Source organism: Taeniopygia guttata, chromosome 34, assembly GCF_048771995.1.
Source record: "Taeniopygia guttata chromosome 34, bTaeGut7.mat, whole genome shotgun sequence".
Taxonomy (NCBI): domain Eukaryota; kingdom Metazoa; phylum Chordata; class Aves; order Passeriformes; family Estrildidae; genus Taeniopygia; species Taeniopygia guttata.
In genome coordinates, this window is record NC_133059.1 from 2,715,037 (window position 1) to 2,732,892 (window position 17,856).

General features: G+C 56.3%; 1 protein-coding gene across 1 annotated transcript; it reads left to right on the forward strand.

Moving 5' to 3' along the window:
• The first annotated feature begins 810 nt into the window (after window positions 1-810).
• BLVRB (biliverdin reductase B) lies at window positions 811-17,325 on the forward strand. Its single transcript, XM_072920963.1, has 5 exons — window positions 811-1,061; window positions 6,444-6,605; window positions 8,680-8,769; window positions 14,666-14,797; window positions 17,003-17,325. The coding sequence occupies exons 1-5, from the start codon at window positions 992-994 to the stop codon at window positions 17,164-17,166; spliced, it is 618 nt and encodes a 205-aa protein (XP_072777064.1). The 5' UTR covers window positions 811-991; the 3' UTR covers window positions 17,167-17,325.
• Window positions 17,326-17,856: the final 531 nt, after the last annotated feature.

The window sequence follows — 17,856 nt, forward strand, 5'->3', positions numbered from 1 at the left end:
CCTTTCCTCGCCCCTTTCCCCTCACGGTCCCGCCATTTCCTCGCCCCTTTCCCCTCACGGTCCCGCCCTTTCCTCGCCCCCTTTTAACTCACGGTCCCGCCATTTCCTCGCCCCTTTCCCCTCACGGTCCCGCCCTTTCCTCGCCCCCTTTCCCCTCACGGTTCGGCCTTCGGGAGCGGGGATTGTGTGGGGCAATATGGGATAAAATAGGGACTGGGGTCAAATAGAGACTGGGATCAGATATGGACTGGGATAAATTAGGGACTGGGATCAGGTCTGAACTGGGATCGGGTCTGAACTGGGATCGCCCAGTCCCTCCCAGTCCCTCCCAGTCCCTCCCAGTCCCTCCCAGTCCATCCCAGTTCCCTCCCAGTCCCTCCCAGTCCCTCCCAGTCCCTCCCAGTCCATCCCAGTTCCCTCCCAGTCCCTCCCAGTCCCTCCCAATCCCTCCCAGTCCCTCCCAGTCCCTCCCAGTCCCTCCCAGTCCCTCCCAGTTCCTCCCAGTCCCTCCCAGTTCCCTCCCAGTTCCCCCTCAGTCCATCCCAGTCCCTCCCAGTTTATCCCAGTTCCCTCCCAGTTCCCTCCCAGTCCCTCCCAGTCCCTCCCAGTTCCATCCCAGTCCCTCCCAGTTCCCTCCCAGTCCCTCCCAGTCCCTCCCAGTTCCCTCCCAGTCCCCCCCAGTCCCTCCCAGTCCCTCCCAGTCCCTCCCAGTTTGTCCCAGTTCCCTCCCAGTTCCATCCCAGTCCCTCCCAGTCCATCCCAGTCCCTCCCAGTCCCTCCCAGTCCCTCCCAGTCCCTCCCAGTTCCCTCCCAGTTTGTCCCAGTCCCTCCCAGTCCCGCAGCAGAACTCCCCGGAGCGATCGCAGAGGTCCCGGAGCCGATCCCGGTTCCGAACCCGATCCCGGTTCGAGTCTCGGTCCCGGTCCCGGTCCCGGTTCGAATCTTGGTCCCGGTCCCGGTTCGGTCCGGTTCGGTCCGGTTCGGTCCGGGGATGAAGATCGTGATTTTCGGAGCCACCGGTAGAACCGGGCGGGCCACGCTGAAGCTGGCGCTGGAACAGGGTACGGGACACCCCAAAAACGGGCACGGGACCCCAAAAATGGGCACGGGGACCCCAAAAAATGGGCACCGGGACCCCAAAAACGGGCACGGGGACCCCAAAAACGGGCACAGGGACCCTAAAAACGGGCACCGGGACCCCAAAAATGGGTACGGGGACCCCAAAAATGGGAACGGGGACCCCAAAAACGGGCACGGGGACCCCAAAACTGGGATCGGGGACACCAAAAATGGGTACGGGACCCCAAAATGGGAACGGGACACCCCAAAAACGGGCACGGGACCCCAAAAATGGGCACGGGGACCCCAAAATGGGAACGGGGACCCCAAAATGGGATCGGGGACCCTAAAATGGGTACGGGGACCCCAAAAATGGGATCGGGGACCCCAAAAATGGGATCGGGGACCACAAAAATGGGAACGGGGACCACAAAAATGGGATCGGGCACCCCAAAAATGGGCACGGGGACCCCAAAAATGGGCACGGGGACCACAAAAATGGGAACGGGGACCCCAAAAATGGGCACGGGGACCCCAAAATGGAACGGGGACCCCAAAATGGGTATGGGACACCCCAAAAATGGGTACGGGGACCCCAAAAATGGGAACGGGGACCCCAAAAACGGGCACGGGGACCCCAAAATGGGTACGGGACACCCCAAAATGGGAACGGGACACCAAAAATGGGCACGGGGACCCCAAAAATGGGTACGGGACACCCCAAAAATGGGTACGGGGACACCAAAAATGGGATCGGGACCCCAAAAATGGGTACGGGGACCCTAAAAATGGGAACGGAGACCCAAAAAATGGGAACGGGGACCCCAAAAATGGGCACGGGGACCCCAAAAATGGGAATGGGGACACCAAAAATGGGATCGAGGACCCCAAAAATGGGATCGGGGACCACAAAAATGGGCACGGGGACACCAAAAATGGGATCTGGGACACCAAAAATGGGCACAGGGACACCAAAAACGGGATCGGGGACCCCAAAAATGGGATCTGGGACACCAAAAATGGGATCGGGGACCCCAAAAATGGGCACCGGGACCCCAAAAAGGGGAACGGGGACCCCAAAAATGGGATCGGGGATCCCAAAAATGGGATCGAGACCCCAAAATGGGTACGGGACACCCCAAAATGGGTAAGGGGACCCCAAAAATGGGAACGGGGACCCCAAAAACGGGATCGGGGACCCCAAAAATGGGAACGGGGACCACAAAAACGGGCACGGGGACCCCAAAAATGGGATCTGGACTCCAAAATGGGAACGGGGACCCCAAAAATGGGATCGGGGAACCCAAAAATGGGCACGGGGACCCCAAAAGTGGGATCGGGGACACCAAAAATGGGCAGGGGGACCCCAAAAATGGGAACGGGGACCCCAAAAATGGGATCGAGACCCTAAAATGGTCACGGGGACCCCAAAAATGGGATCGGGGACCCCAAAAATGGGTACGGAGACCCCAAAAATGAGGACGGGGGACCCCAAAAATGGGGACGGGGGGGACCCCGAAATGAGGAAGAATTGGGGGGGACCCCAAAAACGGAATTTGGGGTCACTGGGTTTTGGGGTTCCCTGAGGATTTGGGGGTGTCCCAGAAATTTGGGGTTCCCTGGAATTGGGGTTCACTGGGAATTGGGGGGGGTCCTGGGAATTTGGGGTTCCCTGGGTTTGGGGGGTCCCAGAAATTTGGGGTCCTTGAGAATTTGGGGGGTCCCAGAAAAAAAAAATTTGGGGTTCACTGGGAATTGAGGGACTTTGGGGATCTCTGAGTTTTGGGGTTCACTGGAATTTGGGGGGGTCCCAGAAATTTGGGGTTCTCTGGGAATTGAGGGACTTTGGGGATCTCTGAGTTTTGGGGTTCACTGGAATTTGGGGTCCTTGGGAATTTGGGGGGTCCCAGAAATTTGGGGTTCCCTGGAATTTGGGGGAGTCCCCGGGAATTTGGGGTCTCCGGAATTTGGGGTTCCCTGGAGATTTGGGGGTGTTCCAGAAATTTGGGGTTCCCTGAGTTTTGGGGTTCACTGGGAATTGGGGGGGGGGTCCTGGAAATTTGGGGTTCTCTGGAATTTGGGGTTCTCTGGTAATTGAAGAGTTTTTGGGGTTCCTTAAGGGATTTGGGGTTCCGTGAGAATTGGGGGGGTCCCAGAAATTTGGGGTCCCTGGGTTTTGGGGGGGGCCAGAAATTTGGGGTTCCCTGAGTTTTGGGGTTCATTGGGAATTGAGGGGGGTCCTGGAAATTTGGGGTCCCTGGGAATTTGGGGGGGGTCCCAGAAATTTGGGGTCCCTGGGAATTTGGGGGGGTCCGAGAAATTTGGGGTTCCCTTCGTTTTGGGGTTCCCTGGGTTTTGGGGGGGTCCCAGAAATTTGGGGTTCACTGGGAATTGAGGGATTTTGGGGGTCTCTGAGTTTTGGGGTTCCTTGGGAATTTGGGGGGGTCCCATAAATTTGGGGTCTCCGGAATTTGGGGTCTTTGGGAATTTGGGGGTTCCCATAAATTTGGGGTCTCCGGAATTTGGGGTCCTTTAGAATTTGGGGTTCCCAGAGAATTGGGGGAAATTCCGACGGTTTTGGGGTGCGGCAGAACTGGGGGGGCTGATAAGGCTTATCTGGGGGGGCGGGGGGGATTTGGGGGGGGCTGATAATGCCCTGGGTGGGGTTTGGGGGGCTGGGAGGGGTTTTTGGGGGGCTGGGATAGATTTGGGGGGGCCGGGAGGGATTTTGGGGGGTCCTGAGGGGGATTTGGGGGGTCCGGGAGGGGTTTTGGGGGGTCCTGGGGGGGTTTGGGGGGGTCCTGGGGGGATTTTGGGGGGTCCTGGGGGGATTTTGGGGGGTCCTGGGGGATTTTGGGGGGCCCTGGGGGGATTTTGGGGGGTCTGAGAGGGATTTTGGGGGGTCTTGGGGGGGTTTTGGGGGGGCTGGGAGGGATTTTGGGGGTTCCTGGGGGGGTTTGGGGGGTCTTGGGGGGATTTTGGGGGGTCTGAGAGGGATTTTGGGGGGTCTTGGGGGGGTTTTGGGGGGGCTGGGAGGGATTTTGGGGGTTCCTGGGGGATTTTGGGGAGTCCTGGTGAGATTTTGGGGGGTCCTGGGGGCGTTTTGGGGAGCCGGGAGGGGTTTGGGGGTGCTAGAATGGATTTGGGGGGTCCTGGGGAGGTTTTGGGGGGGCTGGGAGGGGTTTTGGGGGGGCTGATAAAGCCTTGGGAGGGGTTTTGGGGGGTCGGGACGGGATTTTGGGGTGTCCTGGGGGGAATTTGGGGGTGCCGGGCAGATTTTGGGGGGTCCTGGAAGGAATTTTGGGGTCCCAGGCGGATTTTGGGGGGTCCTGGGGGGATTTTCGGGGGTCCTGGGGGGTTTTGGGGGGTCCTGGAGGGAATTTGGGGGTTCCTGGGGGGTTTTGGGGGGTCCTGGGGGATTTTGGGGGTCCTGGGGGGATTTTGGGGGGTCCTGGGGGGGTTTTGGGGGGTCCTGGGATGGGTTTTTGGGGTGCTGGGATGGATTTTGGGGGGGCCGGGATGGATTTTGGGGGGTCCTGGGGGGGTTTGGGGGGTCCTGGGCGGATTCTGGGGCGTCCTGGGGAGATTTTGGGGTGCTGGGATAGATTTGGGGGGGCTGAGAGGGGTTTTGGGGGGTCCTGGGATGGATTTTGGGGTGTCCTGGGGAGAATTTGGGGGTCCCAGGTGGATTTTGGGGGGTCCTGAAGGGAATTTGGGGTGTGCTGATTTTTGGGGTGCCGTGTGTGATTTTTGGGGTGCTGGGATGGATTTTGGGGGGTCCTGGGGGGGTTTGGGGCGTTGGAGTTTTGGGGGGTCCGGGGGGGGTTTTGGGGTCCCTGGGGGGGTTTGGGGTATCCCCGGCAGGAATTCGGGGTGTGGGGATTTTTGGGGTGCCGTGTGTGATTTTTGGGGTGCTGGGATGGATTTTGGGGGCTCCTGGGGGGATTTTGGGGGGTCCTGGGGGGGTTTTGGGGTCCCTTGGGGGGGTTTTGGGGTATCCCCGGCAGGAACTCGGGGTGTGGGGATTTTTGGGGTGCCGTGTGTGCTGATTTTTGGGGTGCCATGTGATGAATTTTGGGGTGCTGGGATGGATTTTGGGAGCTCCTGGGGGGATTTTGGGGGGTCCTGGGGGGGTTTTGGGGTGTCCCTGTCAGGAACTCGGGGTGTGCTGATTTTTGGGGTGCCGTGTGTGATTTTTGGGGTGCTGGGATGGATTTTGGGGGGTCCTGGGGGGGTTTGGGGCGTTGGAGTTTTGAGGGGTCCCTGGGGGGGTTTTGGGGGGGTCCTTAGGGAAATTTGGGGGTCCCAGGCAGATTTTGGGGTTTGGGGGTTTTTGGGGTGCCCTGTGCCCAATTTTGGGGTTCCGTGTGCCCATTTTTGGGGTGCCGTGTACCAATTTTGGGGTTCCGTGTGTGCTGATTTTTGGGGTTCCGGCTGAGCTGATTTTTGGGGTGCCGTGTGCCCATTTTTGGGGTGCCCTGTGCCCATTTTTGGGGTGCCCTGTGCCCATTTTTGGGGTGCCGGAGGTGACATTTTTGGGGTGCCGTGTGTGATTTTTGGGGCGCTGTTTGTGCTGATTTTTGGGGTGCCGTGTGCCCATTTTTGGGGTTCCGTGTGTGCCATTTTTGGGGTGCCGTGGGTGCCTTTTTGGGGTGCCGTGTGCCCATTTTGGGGCGCCCTGTGCTGATTTTTGGGGCGCTGTTTGTGCTGATTTTTGGGGTTCCGGCTGTGCTGATTTTTGGGATGCCCTGTGATGAATTTTGGGGTACCGTGTGTGACATTTTTGGGGTGCCCTGAGCTGATTTTTGGGGTACCGACTGTGCCCATTTTTGGGGTTCCGTGGGTGCCATTTTTGGGGTGCCGTGTGACAATTTTGGGGTTCCGTGTGCTGATTTTTGGGGTACCGACTGTGCTGATTTTTGGGGTGCCGTGTGCCCATTTTTGGGGTGCCGTGTGCCCATTTTTGGGGTGCCCTGTGCTGATTTTTGGGGTGCCGACTGCGCTGATTTTTGGGGTACCGTGAGTGATTTTTGGGGTTCCGGGTGTGCTGATTTTTGGGGTGCTGGGATGGATTTTGGGGGGTCCTGGGGGGATTTTGGGGGGTCCCAGGCAGATTTTGGGGGGTCCTGGGGAGAATTTGGGGGTCTCAGGCAGATTTTGGGGGATCCTGGGCGGATTTTGGGGGGTCCTGGAGGGAATTTGGGGGGTCCTGGGGGGGTTTTGGGGTATCCCCGGCAGGAATTTGGGGTGTGATGAGTTTTGGGGTGCCGTGTGTGATTTTTGGGGTGCTGTTTGTGCTGATTTTTGGGGTGCCCTGTGCCGATTTTTGGGGTGCCGTGTGTGATATTTTGGGGTACCCTGTGCCCATTTTCGGGGTCCCCCAGGTCTGGAGGTGACGGCGCTGGTGCGGGACCCCTCCCGGCTGCCGCCCGGGCCGCGCCCCTCGCGGGTGCTCGTGGGGGACGCGCGGGACCCGCGCGCGGTGCGGGAGGCGGCGCGCGGCCAGCGGGGGGCGCTGATCGTCATCGGCACCGGCGGGGACCTCGGTACGGAACGGACCCTCCCCCACCTCCTGGGACCCCTCCCCAATTCAGCCTGACCCTCCCCAGTTCACCCTGACCCTCCCCAATTCAGCCTGACCCTCCCCAATTCAACTTCACCCCTCCCCCACCACCCCTGGGACCCCTCCCCAATTCAGCCTGACCCTCCCCCACCCACCCCGGACCCTCCCCAATTCACCCTGACCCTCCCCAATTCAACTTCACCCCTCCCCCACCCACCCCTGACCCTCCCCAATTCAGCCTGACCCTCCCCAATTCAGCCTGACCCTCCCCCACCCACCCCTGGGACCCCTCCCCAATTCACCCTGACCCTCCCCAATTCAACTTCACCCCTCCCCCACCCCCCCGGGACCCCTCCCCAATTCAGCCTGACCCTCCACAATTCAACTTCACCCCTCCCCCACCCAACCCCCCCACCCACCCTGGGACCCCTCCCCAATTCAGCCTGACCCTCCCCAATTCAGCCTAACCCTCCCCCACCCTCCCCTGGGACCCTCCCCCACCTCTGACCCTCCCCCACCCTCCTGGGACCCCTCCCCAATTCACCCTGACCCTCCCCCACCCTGCCCGGACCCTCCCCAATTCAGCCTGACCCTCCCCCACCCACCCCGGACCCTCCCCAATTCACCCTGACCCTCCACAATTCAACTTCACCCTCCCCCACCCCTCTGCCCCTCCCCCACCCATCCCGACCCTCCCCCACCCACCCCGGACCCCTCCCCAATTCAGCCTGACCCTCCCCCACCCAACCCTGGGACCCTCCCCCATCCCCATCTGACCAACCCCCACCCCCCTCTGACCCTCCCCCACCCTGAACCTCTGACCCTCCCCCACTTCAGACCCTCCCCCACCCAACCCTGGGACCCCTCCCCAATTCACCCTCACCCCTCCCCCACCCACCTCTGACCATCCCCCACCCACCCCTGGGACCCCTCCCCAATTCAACTTCACCCCTCCCCCACCCACTCCTCGGACCGGACCCTCCCCAATTCAGCCTGACCCTCCCCCACCCACCCCTGACCAACCCCCATCCCCATCTGACCCTCCCCCACCCACCCTGGGACCCCTCCCCAATTCAACTTCACCCCTCCCCCACCCTCCCCCGGGACCCCTCCCCAATTCAGCCTGACCCTCCCCCACCCCCCCTGGGACCCTCCCCGTCGGACCCTCCCCCACCCAGCCCTGGGACCCTCCCCCACTCCCCTCAGACCCCTCCCCAATTCAACTTCACCCCTCCCCCACCCACCTCGCACCCTCCCCCACCCACCCCGACCCTCCCCCACCCACCCTCAGACCTTCCCCAATTCACCTTCACCCCTCCCCCACCCCCCTGACCCCTCCCCCATTGACCTTTGACCCCGTTTTGGGGACCCCCCCGCCTCTCCCCCACCTCCCCTTTGACACTCCCCCATTGACCTTTGACCCCATTTTGGGACCCCCCCCCAGCCCCTCCCCCACCCCCCCTTTGGGTGTGGGGTGGGAAAAAGGGGAAGGAAAATGGGAAAAATTTGCAATAAACGGGAATAATTGGGAATAAATGGGAAAAAAGTGAGAAAACTTTGGAATAAATGGGAAAAAGGGGGAGAAATTTGGAATAAATGGGAAAAATGGGAAAAAATGGGAATAAAGTGGGAAAAATTGGGAATAAATGGGAAAAAAGGGGGGAAATTGGGAATAAAATGGGAAAAACTGGGAATAAAGTGGGAAAATTGGGAATAAATGGGAAAAAAGGGGGAAATTGGGAATAAAGTGGGAAAAATTGGGAATAAAGTGGGAAAATTGGGAATAAATGGGAAAAAAGTGGAGAAGTTGGGAATAAAGTGGGAAAAATTGGAATAAAGAGGGAAAATTGGGAATAAATAGGCAAAAAGGGGGGGAAATTGGGAATAAATGGGAAAAATGGGAATAAAGTGGGAAAAATTGGGAATAAATGGGAAAAAAAGGGGGAAAATGAAGGAAGAAATGGGGGGAAAAATGGGAAAAATGGGAAAAAGGCAAAAGGGCCCCCAAAACCATCTCAAAAATGCCCAAAAATGCCCAAAAATGCCCAAATTCTCAGCCCCGACCACGATGTTGTCGGACGCCACCAAAACCATCGTGGAGGCGCTGGTGGAGAACGGAGTGCCCAAAGTGGTGGCGTGTCTGTCCGGTGAGACCCCCAAAATTCCCAAAAAATTCCCAAAATTTCCAAAAAATATTCCCAAAATCATCCCAAAAAAATTCCCTAAAAAATTCCCCCAAAAATCATAAAAAAATCCCTTTAAATCGCCCCAAAATCACCGAAAACCGCCCAAATCCAGCCCAAAGCGGTGGCGTGTCTGTCCGGTGAGACCCTAAAAATTCCCCAAAAATTCCCCAAAATTTCCAAAAAATATTCCCAAAATATTCCTAAAAAAATTCACAAAAAATTCCCCCCAAAAATCCTAAAAAATTCCCTTTAAATCGCCCAAAAATCACCTAAAATTCCCCCAAATCCAGCCCAAAGTGGTGCTGTGTCTGTCCGGTGAGACCCCCAAAATTCCCAAAAATTCCCAAAAAAAATTCCCAAAAATATTATCAAAATCAACAGAAAAAAGTCCCAAAAAATCCCCCCAAAAATTCCCAAAAAACCCCAAAAAATCCCCCCAAAAATTAACAAAAATCCCCCCAAAACCCTTCAGGACACACCAAAACCCCCCAAAATTTTGAGGAGGGTCCCTAAATCCCCCAAAATTTGGGGAGGGGTCCCTAAACCCCCCAAAAATTTGGGGAGGGGTCCCTAAATCCTCCAAAATTTTGGGTCGGGGGTCCCTAAATCCCTTGGCTTCCTGCTGTGGGAGCCCGAGCGCATCTCCCAAAAACCCTTCCAGAACCACCCAAAATCCCCCAAAAACCCCCAAAACAGCCCCAAAATCCCCCCAAAACTCCCCAAAATTTGGGGAGGGGTCCATAAAATTTGGGGAGGGGTCCCTAAACCCCCCAAAAATTTGGGGAGGGGTCCCTAAACCCCCTGGGCACAGCGTTCCTGCTGTGGGAGCCTGAGCACATCTCCCCAAATAACCTCCCCCAAAAACCCCCAGATTTTGGGGAGGGGTCCCTAAATCCTCCAAAATTTTGAGGAGGGGTCCCTAAACCCTACAAAAATTTGGGTCGGGGGTCCCCAAATCTCTTGGGCTCAGTGTTCCTGCTGCCCCCAAACCCCCTCGGAATCCCCCATAAAATCACCCCCAAAACCCCCCCAAAAATCGCCCCAAAATGTCCCAAACACCCCCAAAATTTGGGGAGGGGTCCCTAAATCCCCCCAAAATTTGGGGAGGGGTCCCTAAATCCTCCAAAATTTTGGGTCGGGGTCCCTAAATACCTTGGGTTCCTGCTGTGGGAGCCCGAGTGCATCTCCCCAAAACCCCTCGGAATCCCCCATAAAATCTCCCCCAAAAAACCCCAAAAATCGCCCCAAAATCCCCCCAAAATTTGGGGAGGGGTCCCTCAATCCTTCAAAATTTTGGGGAGGGGTCCCTAAACCCCAAAAAAATATTGGGGAGGGGTCCCTAAACCCCCTGGGCTCAGCGTTCTCTGCAGCGCTTCCCCCCAAAACCTCTCGGAATCCCCCATAAAATCTCCCCAAAAACCCCCCAAAATCGCCCCAAAACCCCCCGAAATCCCCCCAAAATTTGGGGAGGGGTCTCCCCGAATTTGGGGAGGGGTCCCTGAGCCCTTTCCCCGCAGCGTTCCTGCTGTGGGAGCCCGAGCGGGTCCCGGAGCGGCTCCGCGCGGTGACCGAGGAGCATCGGGCACCCCAAAACCCCTCAAACCGCCCCCAAACTCCCCAAAATCCCCCCGAAATCCCCCCTAAATTTGGGGAGAGGTCCCTAAAATTTGTGGAGGGGTCCCTAAACCCCACAAAAAATTTGGGGAGGGGTCCCTAAACCCCCTGGGCTCAGCGTTCCTGCCGAGGGAGCCGCAGCGCTTCCCCCCAAAACCCCTCGGAATCCCCCATAAAATCTGCCCCAAAAAAACCCAAAAATCGCTCCAAAATGTCCCAAACACCCCCAAAATTTGGGGAGGGGTCCCTAAACCCCACAAAAAATTTGGGGAGGGGTCCCTAAACCCCACAAAAATTTTGGGGAGGGGTCCCTAAACCCCCTGGGCTCAGCGTTCCTGCTGTGGGAGCCCGAGCGCATCTCCCCAAAACCCCTCTTAGTCCCCCATAAAATCTCCCCCCAAAACCCCCAAAATCGCCCCAAAATCCCCCCAAAACTCCCCAAAATTTGGGGAGGGGTCCCTAAATCCTCCAAAAATTTGAGGAGGGGTCCCTAAATCCTCCGAAATTTTGGGTCGGGGGTCCCTAAATCCCTTGGGTTCCTGCTGTGGGAGCCCGAGCGCATCTCCCCAAAACCCCTCGGAATCCCCCATAAAATCTCCCCCAAAACCCCCAAAAATCGCCCCAAAATGTCCCAAAAACCCCCAAAATTTGGGGAGGGGTCCCTAAAATTTAGGGAGGTGTCCCTAAACCCCACAAAAATTTTGGGGTGGGGTCTTTAAACCCCCTGGGCGCAGCGTTCCTGCTGTGGGAGCCTGAGCGCATCTCCCCAAAACCCCTCGGAATCCCCCATAAAATCTCCCCCAAAAACCCCCAAAATCGCCTCAAAATGTCACAAACACCCCCAAAATTTGGGGAGGGGTCCCTAAATCCTCCAAAATTTTGAGTAGGGGTCCCTAAACCCTACAGAAATTTGGGTCGGGGGTCCCCAAATCTCTTGGGTTTAGTGTTCCTGCTGCCCCCAAAACCCCTCGGAATCCCCCATAAAATCTCCCCCAAAACCCCCCAAAATCGCCTCAAAATCCCCCAAAATCCCCCCAAAATTTGGGGAGGGGTCCCTAAATCCTCCAAAATTTTGGGTCGGGGGTCCCTAAATTCCTTGGGTTCCTGCTGTGGGAGCCCGAGCGCATCTCCCCAAAACCCTTCCAGAACCACCAAAAACCTCCCCCAAAAACCCCCAAAATCGCCTCAAAATCCCCCGAAATCCCCCAAAATTTTGGGGAGGGGTCTCCCCGAATTTGGGGAGGGGTCCCTGAGCCCTTTCCCCGCAGCGTTCCTGCTGTGGGAGCCCGAGCGGGTCCCGGAGCGGCTCCGCGCGGTGACCGAGGAGCATCGGTCACCCCAAAACCCCTCAAACCGCCCCCAAACTCCCCAAAATCCCCCGAAATCCCCCCAAAATTTGGGGAGGGGTCCCTAAAATTTGGGGTGGGTTCTCCAGAATTTTGGGGAGGGGTCTCTAAACCCCCTGGGCTCAGCGTTCCTGCCGCAGGATCCGCAGCTCTTCCCCCCAAAACCCCTCGGAATGCCCCAAAAAATCTCCCCCCAAAAACCCCCAAAAATCGCCCCAAAATGTCCCAAACACCCCCAAAATTTGGGGAGGGGTCGCCCCGAATTTGGGGAGGGGTCCCTGAGCCCTTTCCCCGCAGCGTTCCTGCTGTGGGAGCCCGAGCGGGTCCCGGAGCGGCTCCGCGCGGTGACCGAGGAGCATCGGTCACCCCAAAACCCCTCGGAATGCCTCAAAAACCCCCAAAATCCCCCAAAATCCCCCCAAAACCCCCCAAAATTTGGGGAGGGGTCCCTAAAATTTTGGGGAGGGGTCCCTAAATCCTTCAAATTTTGGGGAGGGGTCTCTAAACCCCCTGGGCTCAGCGTTCTTTGCAGCGCTTCCCCCCAAAACCGCTCTGAGTCCCCCATAAAATCTCCCCCAAAACCCCCAAAATCGCCCCAAAATCCCCCCAAAACTCCCCAAAATTTGGGGAGGGGTCCCTAAACCCCACAAAAATTTGGGGAGGGGTCCCTAAACCCCCAAAATTTGGGGAGGGGTCCCTAAATCCTCCAAAATTTTGGGTCGGGGGTCCCTAAATCCCTTGGGTTCCTGCTGTGGGAGCCTGAGCGCATCTCCCCAAAACCCCTCGGAATGCCCCATAAAATCTCCCCCAAAACCCCCAAAATCGCCCAAAAATCCCCCAAAACTCCCCAAAATTTGGGGAGGGGTCCCTCAATCCTTCAAAATTTTGAGGAGGGGTCCTTAAACCCCACAAAAAATTTGGGGAGGGGTCCTTAAACCTCCTGGGCACAGCGTTCTCTGCAGCGCTTCCCCCCAAAACCCCTCTGAGTCCCCCAAAAAATCTCCCCCAAAACCCCCCAAAAATCGCTCCAAAATGTCCCAAATCCCCCCAAAAATTGGGGAGGGGTCTCCCCGAATTTGGGGAGGGGTCCCTAAACCCCACAAAAAAATTGGGGAGGGCTCCCTAAACCCCTTTGAGCGCAGCGTTCCTGCTGTGGGAGCCCGAGCGCATCTCCCCAAAACCCCTCGGAATCCCCCATAAAATCTCCCCCAAAAACCCCCAAAATCGCCCCAAAACCCCTCGAAATCCCCCCAAAATTTGGGGAGGGGTCCCTAATAATTGGGGAGGGGTCTCTAAATCCACACAGAAATTTGGGGAGGGGTCCCTAAACCCCCTGGGCTCAGCGTTCTCTGCAGTGCTTCCCCCCAAAACCTCTTGGAATGCCCCATAAAATCTCCCCCAAAAACCCCCAAAACAGCCCCAAAATCCCCCCAAAACTCCCCAAAATTTGGGGAGGGGTCCCTCAATCCTTCAAAATTTTGGGGAGGGGTCCTTAAACCCCAAAAAAATTTTGGGGAGGGGTCCCTAAACCCCCTGGGCTCAGCGTTCTCTGCAGCGCTTCTCCCCAAAACCCCTCTGAGTCCCCCAAAAACCTCCCCCAAAAACCCCCCAAAAATCGCCCCAAAATGTCCCAAACACCCCCAAAATTTGGGGAGGGGTCCCCCCGGAATTTGGGGAGGGGTCCCTGAGCCCTTTCCCCGCAGCGTTCCTGCTGTGGGAGCCCGAGCGGGTCCCGGAGCGGCTCCGCGCGGTGACCGAGGAGCATCGGTCACCCCAAAACCCCTCGGAATGCCTGAAAAACCCCCAAAATCCCCCAAAATTCCCCCCAAAACCCCCCAAAATTTGGGGAGGGGTCCCTAAAAATTTGGTGAGGTGTCCCTAAATCCCCCAGAATTTTGAGGAGGGGTCCCTAAACCCCCTGGGCTCAGCGTTCTCTGCAGCGCTTCCCCCCAAAACCCCTCTGAGTCCCCCATAAAATCTCCCCCAAAAACCCCCAAAATAGCCCCAAAATCCCCCCAAAACTCCCCAAAAATTTGGGGAGGGGTCCCTAAATCCCCCAAAATTTTGGTGAGGGGTCCCTAAATCCTCCAAAATTTTGGGGAGGGGTCCCTAAACCCCTTTCAGCGCAATGTTCCTGCTGTGGGAGCCCGAGTGCATCTCCCCAAAACCCTTCCTGAACCACCAAAAACCTCCCCCAAAAACCCCCAAAATCGCCTCAAAATCCCCCGAAATCCCCCAAAATTTGGGGAGGGGTCGCCCCGAATTTGGGGAGGGGTCCCTGAGCCCTTTCCCCGCAGCGTTCCTGCTGTGGGAGCCCGAGCGGGTCCCGGAGCGGCTCCGGGCAGTGACCGAGGAGCACCGGTCACCCCAAAACCCCTCAAAACCCACCCCAAACTCGTCAAAATCCCCCCAAAACCCCCCAAAATTTGGGGAGGGGTCCCTAAATCCTCCAAAATTTTGAGGAGGGGTCCCTTAAACCCTACAGAAATTTGGGTCGGGGGTCCCCAAATCCTCCGAAATTTTGGGTCGGGGGTCCCTAAATCCCTTGGGTTCCTGCTGTGGGAGCTGGAGCACATCCCCCCAAAACCCTTCCAGAACCACCAAAAACCTCCCCCAAAAACCCCCAAAATCGCCCCAAAATGTCCCAAACACCCCCAAAATTTGGGGAGGGGTCCCTAAACCCCCCCAAAATTTGGGGAGGGGTCCCTAAATCCTCCGAAATTTTGGGTCGGGGGTCCCTAAATCCCTTGGGTTCCTGCTGTGGAAGCCCGAGCACATCTCCCCAAAACCCCTTGGAATGCCCCATAAAATCTTCCCCCAAAACCCCCAAAATCGCCCCAAAATGTCCCAAACACCCCCAAAATTTGGGGAGGGGTCCCTGAGCCCTTTCCCCGCAGCGTTCCTGCTGTGGGAGCCCGAGCGGGTCCCGGAGCGGCTCCGGGCAGTGACCGAGGAGCACCGGCGCATGGAGCGGATCCTCCGCGCGGCGCCGCTGCGCTCCGTGCTCGTCATGCCCCCGCACATCGCCGGTACGGAATTTGGGGGGAATTCCGCCGGTTTTGGGAAAATTCCCGGGGGGAAATATGGGGGAAAATGGGGGGAAAATTGGGGAAAAAATGGGGGAAAAAATGGGAAAAAAAATTGGGGAGATTTGGGGGGAAAATGGGGAAAAATTGGGGGGAAAATTGGGAAAAACAGGGAAAATTTATGGGGAAATTGGGGGGAATTTGGGGGGGAAATTTGGGGGAAAAAACAGGGAAAATTTTGGGGGAAACTGGGGAAAATTTGGGGGGAAATGGGGGAAAATTGGAGAAAATTTGGGGGAATTTGGGGGGAAAAAGGGAGAAAATTTGGGGGGAAATTGAGGGAAAGGACGGGGAAATGGGGGAAAATTTTGGGGAAATTTTGGGGGGAAATGGGGGAAAATTTGAGAAAATTGGGAGGAATTTGGGGGCAAAAATGGGGAAAATTTGGGAGATATGGGGGAAAATGGGAAAAAATTTGGGGGGAAATGGGGGAAAAATGGAGAAAATTTGGGGAAATTTGGGAGGAATTTGGGGGGAAAGATGGGGAAAATTTGGGGGAAAATTGAGGGAAATAGGGGGAAATTTTGGGGAAATTTTGGGGAAAATTTGTGGGAAAAATGGGGGAAAATAGGGGAAGAAAGAGGGAAAATTTGGGGGGAATTTTGGGGGAATTTGGAAGGAATTTTGGGGGAAATTGGGGAAGAAAAGGGGGAAATTTGGGGGGAGAACGGAGTGCGAATGGGAAAAGCCGGAGCGGATCCTCCGCGCGGCGCCGCTGCGCTCCGTGCTCGTTATGCCCCCGCACATCGCCGGTACGGAATTTGGGGGGAATTCTGCGGGTTTTGGGAAAATTCCTGGGGGGAAATATGGGGGAAATTGGGGGGAAATTGGGGGAAAAATGGGGGAGATTTGGGCGGAAATTTGGGGAAAAAATGGGGAAAAATTGGGGAAAAAATGGGGAGAAATTGGGTGAAAAGTGACCAAAAAGAAGGGGAAAAATTGGCAAAATTTGGGGGAAATTGGGGAAAATTGGGGGGGGAATTGGGGGGAAAATTAGGGAAAATCGGGAAAAACATCGGGGAGAAAATGAGGGAAAAATTTGGAATATTTGGGGAAATTCAGGGGGAAAAATTGGGGAAATTGGGGGAATTTTGGTGGGAAAGATGGGGAAAATTTGGGGGAAAATTGAGGGAAGGGGGGGAAATTTTGGGGGAATTTGGGGCAAAAATTGGGGGCAAAATGGGGGTAAATAGGGGAAGAAACAGGGAAATTTTGGGGAAATTTGGGGGGGAAATCGGGGAAAATTGGGGGGAAAAACAGGGAAAATTTTGGGGGAAATTGGGGAACTTTGGGTGGAAATGGGGAAAAAATGCGGAAAAATTGGGGGGAAATGGGGGAAAAATTGGGGGAATTTGGGGGGAATTTGGGGGGAAAGATGGGGAAAATTTGGGGGGAAAATGGGAGTAAATTGGGGGGAATTTGGGGCAAAAATTGGGAAAATTTGGGAGAAATGGGGGGAAATTGGGGGAATTTTGGGGGAAAAATGGGGAAAATTTGGGGGCAAATGGGGGGAAATGGGGAAAAATTTTGGGGGAAATGGGGTAAAATTGGGGGGAATTTGGGAGGAATTTGGGGGAAAGGATGGGGAAAATTTGGGGGAAAATTGAGGGAAATGGGGGGAAATGGGGGGAAATTTTGGGGGAAAATTTGGAAAAATTTGGGAGGCAGTGGGGATTAAATTGGGGGAAATTGGGGAAAAATTGGGGGAAAATGGGAGGAAAATGGGGGAAATTTAATGGGAAATGGGGGGAAAGGGGGGAAATGGGGGAAAATGAGGGGAAATTGGGGAGAAGTGGGGGGAAATGGGGAAAATGGGGAAAATTGGGGAAAATGGGGAAAATGAGGGGAAATTGAGAAGAAGTGGGGGAAAATGGGGAAAATTTTGAGAAAATTGGGGGGAAAATTGAGAAAATTGGAAAAAATGGGGGGAAATTGGGAGAAAATTTATGGGAAAATTGGGAGGAAAATGGGGCAAAAAACAGGAAAAAATGGGGAAAAATCGCCAAAAAATGGGTGAAAAATGAGTAAAAACAAGGGGAAAAAAGGGGAAAAAATGGGAAAAAAGGGAAAAACTGGGAAAAACTGGGATAAATCGGGAAAACTGGGATAAATGATAAAAAAGTGCTAATTGTGATTTGGGGCCGGCAGCGGAGCGGCCGCTGACCGGCGACTACGAGGTGACGGTCGGAGCCGCCGGCGGCCCCGGAGCCTCCCGGGAGATTTCGGCGCCCGACCTCGGCCACTTCCTCCTGCGCTGCCTCGGCGGCGACGAGTTCGACGGGCAGAGCGTCTACGTCAGCCGGCACTACTGAGATCCCGAGGGATCCAGCGGGATCCATTGGGATCCACTGGAGCCATTGGAGCCATTGGAGCCATTGGAGCCATTGGATCCATCGGGATCGACGGGCAGAGCGTCTACGTCAGCCGCCATTACTGAGATCCATTGGGATCAATTGGGATCCATTGGGATCCGTTGGGATCCATTGGATCCATTGGAGCCATTGGGTCCATCGGGTTCCATCGGGATCCATCGGGATCCATCGGGATCCATCGGGATCCATGGGGATCCATCGGACCCATTGGATCCATCGGGATCCATTGGATCCATCGGGATTGACGGGCAGAGTGTCTACATCAGTCGATGCTACCACGATCCCGAGGGATCCATTGGGATCCATCGGAACATCGGGATCCATCAGGATGCGATGGGATCTGACGGGATCCAATGGGGTTTGGGGGGTTTGGGGGGTCTGGGGGGATTTGGGATTCATGGCCTGGGATGATCCCAGGGATTTGGGGGATCCAGTCCTGGGGTGATCCTGGAGTTTGGGGGATCCATCCTGGGAATGATCCCGGGGATGATCCCAGGGATTTGGGGGATCCGGTCCTGGGGTGATCCTGGAGTTTGGGGGATCCATCCTGGGAATGATCCCGGGGATGATCCCAGGGATTTGGGGGATCCGGTCCTGGGATTTGGGGGATCCACTCCTGGGATCATCTCA